Source organism: Myodes glareolus, chromosome 17, assembly GCF_982192425.1.
Source record: "Myodes glareolus chromosome 17, mMyoGla1.1, whole genome shotgun sequence".
NCBI classification, from domain to species: Eukaryota; Metazoa; Chordata; class Mammalia; order Rodentia; family Cricetidae; genus Myodes; species Myodes glareolus.
The window spans coordinates 63,059,991-63,070,678 of record NC_142042.1 but is presented as its reverse complement, the minus strand read 5'-3'; the positions used below and the strand labels follow the sequence as shown (position 1 = coordinate 63,070,678).

The 10,688-nt window shown below is 48.1% G+C and overlaps 1 protein-coding gene across 1 annotated transcript; it reads left to right on the top strand.

Moving 5' to 3' along the window:
* The first annotated feature begins 766 nt into the window (after positions 1-766).
* Positions 767-6,765, top strand: Them5 (thioesterase superfamily member 5). The gene is made up of 7 exons (XM_085678001.2): positions 767-1,007; positions 1,687-1,888; positions 3,315-3,453; positions 5,085-5,195; positions 5,453-5,577; positions 5,866-5,938; positions 6,290-6,765. The coding sequence occupies exons 1-6, from the start codon at positions 888-890 to the stop codon at positions 5,907-5,909; spliced, it is 741 nt and encodes a 246-aa protein (XP_085534127.1). The 5' UTR covers positions 767-887; the 3' UTR covers positions 5,910-5,938; positions 6,290-6,765.
* Positions 6,766-10,688: the final 3,923 nt, after the last annotated feature.

The following is a 10,688-nucleotide window of genomic DNA, read 5'->3' as shown; positions in this document are numbered from 1 at the left end:
AACGCTCCATCAACACTCTCCCACTGAGGGACAGACGTGAAAGGTATCAGAAGTGGGATCCAAGAGGAACAATGAGACGGGTTGTTGGGAGCCTATTAGAAGCATTATTTGCCATGGACAAACTGACAGTAACAGTAGGTGGGATCTCTGAGGAGAGTTCAGGGACAGTGTGGCAGGTTCTTCTCAGAAGTAGAATCGGGTCCAGGAGACAGAAGTGGGGTCTCTTTCTCAGGGCTCTTTGGAAGAAGAAGCATTCCCAGCATGAGGCAGTAGCCAGATTCTCCGATTTCCCTACGGGCATCAGGGAAGGAGAATGGGGAGCAGGGTCTGTAGCCATCAGTAACCTTTGGATGTGCTGGGGCCTGCAGATTTCCGCCAGTGCTAGCGAGTCACGGTGCTCTCAATAGGGTACCCATCAGTACACGTAGGTGGGGAGAGGCTGCTACAGGGATGGTAGCTTGTGCTGTCGTCCAGTCTGAATTCTAACATGATGAACTGTGATCTTTCTGGAAATTTTCTTGACTTCTGCTCCCAACAAGGTAGGGCAGCTCTCTGAGGCCCTGAGTTCCCCGCACTACTTGTTTGAGCACACCCAGTCCTCCTGCCCGTTCATGCTCCAGCAGCATCTTCCCTTCCCCAGCTCTGGGCTGGGCTCCGGGACCAGCTAAAGGCCCCAAGCTTGAGGGTGTTGGACCAGTCCAGCCTTTCTTGTGCAATCATCCTCTCTCCAGTGGGCTCTCCGTGCTAGAAGAAAGCCTGCTTGCGTCAGAAGCACCTGGTGAGAGGTGATTTCACCATCACCCAAGCACGGCTGCCTGGTGCTCACTTGTCTTCGGGAGTCAGCCTCTATATCTCTCGAAGCAAAGCCGGGATCCTGACACTCAGCCATGATGAGGACAGGCTTCCAGAGGGTGGCAAGACTTGCCCGCCACAAAGCTCTCCTGAGAACCCATCTCCTGACCAGACTCCATCAGACTTCAGCATTCGGATCATCCACAGACTCCCTGGTAAGTTCCCAAGGAGTCAGACGAGCGCCCTTCCTCTCTAAGGGCGTAAGAGCTCGAACACCCCCAATTCTCTTTCCCTGCCTTATTTCTGGGCTGATACAGAGCTGTTTGGTTTAGCAAAGGGAAAATGCTTTGGAGTACTTACTAAGCCATATCCCAGAATAAATCTAGTAGGACAAACCCTGGCCCAAATCCTGTGTACCCACCAGCAAATCTCTTATAGGGTTCACACTGCCACAGCTAAGTAGGGTATCCCCAGACAGAGACCTGTCAGCTTGCTTATTACCCACAGAAAAGACTAATGAGAGACATATGGCAGATGGCCACATTGCCCCTGTCCCTGGCCATGATAGTACACTTCCTTGGGGCCTGAAAGCTTTTCAAAGAAGCTGCCAAACAGGCCCATAAGCACCTAGCTGCTGCTCTGCACAGTGTGACTGGAATGGCCAGCTCTCACCCCCATCCCAGCATCCCCACTTCTTTAACACCCCTAGGCCACTCATCCACAGGTGTCTCCAAACACCTACAAGGAAGATGGACTCTTCCTTCAGGTAGCACTCCAGCAGACAGGACTCAAATGCCCCAAACCCAGAAACAGACTAAATGATGGTCCCATAGCCCAAGAACAATCCCCCATCTTCCAAGATGTCATCATACCACTCTGATTTTTCTTGTCCAGGTTGCAAGATTCTGTCCAGAGAAAACAGATTTAAAGGATTATGCCCTTCCCAACTCCAGCTGGTGTCCAGATATGCTGAGCCTGTACCAAGAATTTCTGGAGAAAACCAAGTCAGGCGGGTGGATTAAAATACCCTCCTTCAAGTCCAACAGAGAACATATCCAAGGGCTTAAGCTCCCATTAGGGCTAGAAACTGCCTCAGGTAAGACCAGTTCTGAACGGGTTCAGAAGCACACACACACATACATACATACACACACACACACACACACACACACACACACATACACACACACACCTTCACCCACCCATTCACACCTTCAATCATCCCCCATACACCTCTGCCCATCCCACACATACACACCTCCACATACACAAACACCCCTCATACACATACACCTCTGCCCTCATACACATACCTACCTACACAAACACACACTTCTCTACCCACAGTGGGGGACCCTGCCTGAAACCCTCAGTGAGTTCAACTTGCCGCCTTTCTCTGGTTTGAAAACATTCAGGAAGGCTAGTCATGGTGGCCGGTGAATGTGAGAGTTCGAGGTCAGCCTGGGCTACAAAGCCACCCAGGACTACACAGGAATTTTTTTCCAAAGGGAAGAGGAAAAATATTACCAAAATAAATTGTATGGCATTCCCCAAGAATCAGTACAATAGAAAATGTTGAGACTTTCAGGAAGGAAATTCATGAGCCTGCAGACTGGGAGCTGCTCTTCCTGGTCTCCTCCTCCTTCCCCTGCAGACTGGCTGTGGATGGGAAGCCTACCCACACTGGTCTCTCTGCCTGGCTCCTTCACTCCTCTGTAAAGGGAGCACACCCGAGTGGCATCTTTGCTTCCAGCTGAAGTCCAGCTGGAGCATTGCCAGTGCAGGGCTCTGCTCTTTCTGGCATCTCACCAATGGCTCTTCCTTCAGCTAGCTTTGTCCCAGCCCTTCCCTCCCATCCTTGTAAAAGCCCTTGGGCTTCTCTTACCTACTGCAGGCCTCAGCTCGCCACCTCTGCTCAGCTAGGCAGAATGGTACCCAGAGACATACAATGAATTCGATTGACAGAGCTGCCACCTTTACCCAGCCCTGCTCTCTGTCTCTTTCTGTGTAGGTTTGTGTGTCTGTCTGTCTGTCATTCTGTCTTTCTATGTTTTCTTTCCTTTTCATTCATGCATGTGGGTGCTTCTCAGTAATGGATGAATGACATAACTAGTAGGTGACCTTTGGACCCATGGTACCAGCCAAGCAGAGGCACCAAGCCTTAGTCCCAGCAGAGGCAGGTAGATCTTGTAAGTTTGAGGCCAGTCTGGTCTACAGGGTTAGTTTCAAGACGTTCAGGGCTACACTGAACAGGAAACCTGTCTTGAAGGGAAAAATTTTTTTGTCCAGGCTGAGGAAGTGGCTCAGTTGGCAGAATGCTTGCCTAGACCTGCACTTTATGAGTGTCTATCCCCGCAGGACCCAGGCTCTCTGTCCCCTCCTCCCCTGTAGAAAGGCTCCCTAGCAACAGGGTTGGGGTGTCTGGTCCGCTCCCCTTGCTCCTGTTGAATTCACAATGCTGTGCCCTAACAGGTCCCCACACTCTGAGGTGTCTCTGTTTCAAAGCTCTCGTCTCTCCCCAGACAAACAGGACTGGCGCATCTTTACCAGGTGCATCCTGCTGGAAGGACAAGGCTATGAATATGTCATCTTTTTCCACCCATCTGAGAAGAAGTCAGTCTGTCTTTTCCAGCCAGGCCCTTACCTGGAGGGGCCACCAGGGTAAGGCCTCAGACAGGCCAGGACAGATTCCTCACAGGTTTGACTCAGCAGGGTGGGTCCAGCACCCACCTGGCCCTGGAGTCTCTAAAGACCTAAAATGGGGTGCAAGGAACTTCTTCTCAATGCTAGGCCTGTGAGGACAATCTGAGTTAGCTTCCCCAGGCTCTACTATGCATGTATAAAAAATGCCCTTATTGAAGCTTCAGAATGTTCCAGAAATAAAAGTCCTAAGAGGCCAAGGACCTCTTCCCTTCTGAAAGTGAAATCCCCAAGGAGATAGGGTGGAGGGAATGTGGATGTGTTCCGTTCAGGGGTGCTGAGCTATAACAAAAGCCAGAGTAGATGATCCAACACTGAGTAGGCTGAGAGTACAGAGAAGAGATTAATACCCACTGGGTCCCAGGCAATGCAAGTGGGAATGAATTGCCCACTGGCTAAGAACCACTCTGCAGAACCAGCATTTTGCCAGTGAATCCTTTGTCTGGCGAGGGAGCACAGAGGCAAGGGCAGGCCTTGGCACCAACTGATTTTCTCTTCACGGCATGAGATGTGGGGAACTTCATCGATGAGATAGTAGTTCTTATTCACAGTACCTGGTGGGTACTGAATGAAGGCTGAGAGTGGTTTTGCAAGCTGTCCTAGCACACGTGGACGGTGAGTGGCAGAGCCAGGAGTCCAGCCAGGTGGTATGATGCCCCTCAAGGGGGAGCTTGAGGATCCCCTGCAGCCTTGGCAGAACAGCAAGAGCAGCCTGAGTCCATGATGAGCCGCACTTTCTTCCAAAGCCCAGATCTGTTTTATGTCATTTTCATATTATCTTAGGGTGCCTTGGTATTCTCCCCTATCTTAACCGGCAGTGACAAAGCCTTGTCATGAAGTACAATTTGCATAAATGACAATGAAGGTTTTACAAAGTTGAAGTAGAACAAATGTCTGCGCTATCACACCAAAGTGGGCTCTGGTGTTTTCCAGGCAGGGTTGCTCAGAAGCCTACCTTGCTGGCTCTTTAATAAGACATAAGCCAATTAACCTGCCTGGAAACTGTAGGTCCAGCATTGGCGGAGGGATTGGTAGGACGAGAGATGGCCCAAGCTCATGAGTCAAACACTAAATCAAGCTAAACATGGTAGTTCAGACCTCTGATCCCAGAGCTCAGGAGACTGAGGCAGGATTGTCATGAGTTCAAGTCTAGACTAGGATTTCGAGTGAGATCATGTCTCAAAAAACAAAACAATAAAAGACTAATCCAAAGGTTCAGGGTTTTTTCCATTCCTTTGAGAGTACACAGCCTTCTAAAATGTGGCAGCTGCAGTTAGCAATTAGGTGATGAATCAGAAAAAATCGTCTCTATTAATCTTGTGAGGAAAGAAATTCTCTCGGTGCGATAAAATAACTGTATCAGTGGCTGTATCAGAAGCAAAGAGGAAGGAAGCTTAGTTACTTTTGACCTACCGAAGCCCCTGGGATGATCTCTGTGTGCCTTTCTTGTTTAGCTGCCTGAGATTAAAGAATCACGTTTGGGGGACTGGGGGAAAGAGAAAAGCTTGGGAGGTTTTTGGGAGAAGCATCCCAAAGAGGGGATCTATCAAGTAGCCCTAACCCTAGTCTTACTCCCCTGATCTGATCTCCAGGTTTGCCCATGGAGGGTCACTGGCAGCCATGATGGATGAGACATTTTCTAAAACTGCCTATCTGGCTGGAGAAGGACTATTCACACTAAGTCTCAACATCAGGTTTAAAAAGTAAGTGTGACTCCTCGGGCCATGGCCGAGGTCAGGGCTCTGTTTTATGGTGGGGATGTGTAAGCTCTGCAGGTCTCATTTGCCAGCCAAGCTTTTCTCTAGTCCTGGGCCAGAAATCAACCTCTGCCATTCAACACCAGGAAACAACAAACATCCCCTGAACCTAGGACTGCTTATGAGTCCTGGTAGCAGGGTAAGGGAGGGGGGTCAAAGTGGGGAGCAGGTAGGGAAATGAACTCAGTTGCCCCCTCTTCCAGCTTGATCCCCGTGGGCTCTCTGGCTGTCCTGGACATTCAAGTAGAAAAGATTGAAGACCAGAAGCTGTACATGTCCTGCATCGCCCAGAGCAGAGACAAGCAGACAGTCTATGCCAAGTCCTCTGGTAAAGACATCCTCGTCCTCAGGCGGGGAAGGGGAGGGAAGAGGAGAGCCAAAGATCGAGTCCCAAGCTGGGGTCTAGCCCTGTGAGGAGTGGGACTGGATACCTGCTAGAGACATGGATGAAGAGAAAGAGAACAAAATGGAATTGTTTTCCTAAGTGAGGGTTATATGACCTGCACCACAGGACACTTTCAGGCGATGGGCAACCTGAGGCAAATGGCCCATGCCCTCAGCACACTCCTGCTCTCCTGGTCCTGGTTCAGCACTCAGCTCACTTTTTTTCTTGCAGGTGTTTTTCTTCAGCTGCAGCTGGAGGAACAGCCACCCCAGTAGCAATGACTATGCCTTCAGCAAAGTCAATGGTGAGGACTGGCCTGCCTGGGACTTCCACATAGCAGGGTCCCCGAGAATCAGGTGACAGATGCAGAAGAAGGCACTTTTAGCATCCCATAATCAGCCCAAAAACCTTCTATAGTTGGAATCAAAATTGTTGACGGGTCAGAGATGGCTCAGCAGTTAAGAACTCTGGCTGCTCTTTGACTGCCAGCACCGACATGGTGACTCACAACCATCTGTATCTCCTGTCCCAGGGGATCTGATGTCCTCGTCTGGCCTTAGAGTACCAGGCATGCATATGGTACCTTACATGCAGATCACCCATACACATAAAATAAATTAATTTTTTAAAGTTTTTTGTCAAATTGATATTTCAGTCTTCCAGTGCCCACCTCCCACCAGCACCAACAGAGGACCCGGAGCTCCTGCCAAGTGCCAGGCACTCAATGAGGTGTCTGGTCTGCTGCATTGGGGTCACTGACCTGGAGATGCAGCCCAGAGCACCACATCAGGATTATCTCACCTTCCCCTGGCTCCCGTCAGAAGATACAAATGTACCATCAGAAGATACAAACATACCGCTGCTCCTCCTTTTGTAACTATGAGGCCACCTGGGGATGTGCAGTCTTCAGGCTATGTGATCTAGAGCAGCTTCGCTACCTAGACAACAAATCGCTAATGATGTGATGTCTCAGCGTTAGAGCGATTGACTGTTTGAGTTGTATCATGTTAATAAAATTTTTTGTTACCTTCTCCGCCCCCATTTACATTGGGTATAAAAGCCATGGAAAAATAAACAAGGGCAATTTTCAGTTATCACTGGAATGCCCTCCCTTCTGTGGTTTCAGTCTTATTATTTTTTATGTATCTCCATTCTTTTTTTATATTTCTAAGTTCCCACACCCCTACCCTGGCAAGAGGTATTTTTGTCAAGGCTGGTCCTTGACAGAGACCTGGGTTCCAGGACCAGCACTGCAAAAAAATAAAAAGTTAAGTGGGACCAGCTGGTAGGAGGGAAGGTGAGATCTTCCAAGCAGAGGGAACTCTAAGAACGGAGAGAGGCGCGGTGGTGTGAAAGAGGACAGGGGGTTTTAAGGGCCCCAAAGGACTGAATGGCAAGAGACAGAGGAAAGAGACTGCAGCGGAGCCGGTACAGGCACTAAATTCAGAATCCTCACCTCTGAGCATAAACTTTGCCCTGTATGCAACAGGACCCTTAAAGAGTCTGGTGGGGGGTGGGAAGGTATAACATTCTGGTTTTTGTATAGAGTGTTATCATCCAGGCAAATGCAAACCCGGTTCCGCCCTTTAGCAGAGACAGAATGAACACACATACTCTCTCTCTCTCTCTCTCTCTCTCTCTCTCTCTCTCTCTCTCTCTCTCTCTCTCTCTCTCTCTCTCGCACGCGCGCGGGGAGTACCCTGACTCTGTACTCAGGTGCAAAGCTCCCTTTAAGAGACAAAGCTCCGCCCACTCTCTTCCTCTTTCTGCAGTTTTTTCTGAGGCGGGTCTCTACCTCTGTCTCTCTCTCCCACCACTTCCCCCCTTCCCCAATAAACTTCCTTCCCATGTAAGCTCTGTCTGATGGTGTGTTCGTCCCCCGCCCTGGGAACCACAGTCCCACCTTGCGCTGCATATCATTACATAGACTGCATCTGTGAAGGGTAGCTATCTGTCTGGGGGTCCCAGGTGACATTCCTGGGAAGGAGAAGAGAGCTATGAACAGAGGTGGCTCAGCACTCGATGTATTCTGCACTGGGTATGAAGTGCTCAGGGAACTCCGCCCTGTGGGAAACACCGGCAAGAGCCAGGCTACTGAGCTGGGAGAGCCCCTGGAAGTGGCTAATGTGGATTGAAAAGACAGAAACAAGAGGAATGACAGTGAAGGGAGGGGGAGAACAGAGGAAGGTCAAAGGTGGCCCTGGGCCCATACTATAGCTTAAAGTCTGGCAGAAGACCAACGACCTACTAAAGAGGCTGGAAAGAGGAGCAGGTGAAGAAGAGCAATACTAGAAATAATAGAAACTTGATGTGTGGCCTTAAGGAAGGAGGCAGGGGAGGCGAATAGTAGGTGGACAAATGACTGGACAATGAGGGAATAAATGCATATTTTTATTATATTATATCTGGGAATCTTGTTGTTATTACTGTTCTGTAAGGAAAGAAATTTAACTGTATTTATAAATCGGTTCAGAATTGGTCTTTGAAATGGATCATGAGCACAGTTGGAGACAGGAGTCACAGAACAGCATCAGATTGACTCTGAGACCAAAAGTCTCTGGAAGAGATGCCTTGATGGTTAAGAGCACTGGCTGCTCTTCCAGAGAACCCAAGTTCAATTCCCAACACCCACATGACAGCTCACAACTACACATAACTTCAGTTCCAGGAATCTGATGCCCTCTTCTGGTCTTCATGGGCACCAGGCATGAAAGTGGTTCACAGAGACATGCATGCAGGCAAAAAACCCACACACATTAAAAAAAAAAAAAGGTAATAATAAACAAAATAAAAATTTTAAAGATAAAGAAATAGAGGGAGGAGAGAAGATGGTGTAATTGCATTTTAGTTTAGAAAAGAAAGGGTTTCATGAGTACGCTGGCAGTAGCCCCGCCTCTGCTGAGAGGAGTGGGAGGACCTTCCAGTGGGAGGAAGGTCTATGCTCAAGACCTTACACTAGCAAGTGAAGGATTTGGTTTCAGACCTCAACTGGGGTTCCAGATCTGTGACTTGGGCTGGGAACTCGGGAGACCAGAGAGAATGAAACTGTTTTCAAGTGCACCATGGAGTTGTTCACAATCTGAGCAGCAGTGGTGAGGGGGATGGATCCTTTCAGTGACTAGACAACCAACCCGCTTCTAGGCAGCCAGTCTCCACTGACTGCCAAATGATAGGTAGACACGGATTTGAAGGGCCTTGACCCAATGCCTCCCAAAACATGGAGACAGAGATATTTTGTGATGGCCAACACAGTCCCCCCGCACACACTTCTATCAAAACCTGTTCTTCTTTGTGCTTTCGCAGTTGCCTTTGATAGTCTGTTAGACCCAGAATCTAAATATACTGAAAAACAAGTTTTTAATTTCATGATCAAGGTGAGTCTATTATTTATTCAAACACTCCCAGAAGAAAAGGGGGAATATATTTCATCCCTCCTTTGGAGGGATGCTTAACAGTTAAAAAGAAATAAGGGGTAGAGAGAGACAGTTATGTTTGAGTTGCATTTTAAATAGGTTGCTTGCATCCTGGGTACTTTTCATACTGTGGAAATCTACAGAGCTGGGAGCCTCTCAGGTACAGCTCCATGGTCAGGCATGACCTGGCAAGACCAGCTTAGTACACAGGGGTCAGCAGGACCAGGACACTTCTGTAGTGTCTAGTGCCTTGACATTGGAGGCCTGTCAGCGGGAATATTTAAAACCGTAAATGGGAACTGCTGCCTCTTCGTTTGCAAACCTATTCCCTCCTGTACATCCAGAACACAGCTACTACAGAGGGAGAATGTTGTGGTGGTTTGAATAAAAATGACCCTCATAGGCTCATATATTTGAGCACTTAGTCATTAGGGAGCAGTACTGTTTGAGAAGGATTAGGAGGTGTGGCTTTACTGGGGTGGGCATGGTCTTCTTAGAGGAAGTGTGTCATTGGGAGTGGGATTTGAGTTTTCAAAAGCCCAAGCAAGGCCCAGTTCTCTCCCTTGGTCTATGGATCAGGATGTAGCTCTCAGCTACTGATCCAGTGGCATTCATGCCACAATGGTGATAATGAACTAAATCTCTAAAACTGCAAGCAAGCCTGTAATTAAGTACTTTCTTTTATAAAAGTTGCCTTGGTCTTGGTGTCTCTTCACAGCAATAGAACAGTGACTAAGACAACCATCCAGGGAAAAGTGACAGTTTATTCTCCTTGAGGCAAAGGATATGTGTTTTCCAGATGCCTAAATTAAGAACAAAAAGAAACCAAAAAGTTAGTAGCCATTTGTCTTAGAGTGTCTATTGCTGTAAAGAGACACCATGCCCATGGAAACTCTTATTTAAAAAAAAAACATTTAATTGGGTGGTTTACAGTTCAGAAGTTCAGTCCATTATAATCATGGTGGGACACGGCAGCATGCACACAGACGTTGTGCTGGAGAAGTAGCTGAGAGTTCTACAACTTGTGTAGGCAACAGGAAGTGAACTGTCTCATGGGGTATGGATTTAGCATATATGAGACCTCAAAACCTGACTTCATAGGGACACACTTCCTGCAACAAGACCACACCAATCCAAAAAGGCCACACTTCCTAATAATGCCACTCCCTTTGGGAGACATTTTCTTTCAAACCACCACACCATTACACACAAGATCTAGCCATCCAAGAAAGCAGGAGACATCAGCATCTCATATCAGCTTCTAAAGAAAGAGATGGCTCAGTGGCTAAGAGCACTGGTTGTTCTTCCAGAGGACCCAGGTTCAATTCCCAGGACCCACATGGCAGCTCACAACTATCTGTAATTCCAGTTTAAGGGGCCTGATACCTATGGCAAAACCCCAATGCACATAAAATAAAAACAAATACTGAAAGAAAGAAAGAAAGAAAGAAAGAAAGAAAGAAAGAAAGAAAGAAAGAGGGAGGGAGGGAGGGAGGGAGGGAGGGAGGGAGGGAGGGAGGAAGGGAGGATGGAAGGAAGGAAGGAAAGAAGGAAAGAAAGAAAGCCTTCTTGGAACTGAGACTGCTGAGTTAGGCTAATAATTAAAGGTCCTGGGTGATAATAAGCCAGACTGTAAGTCGC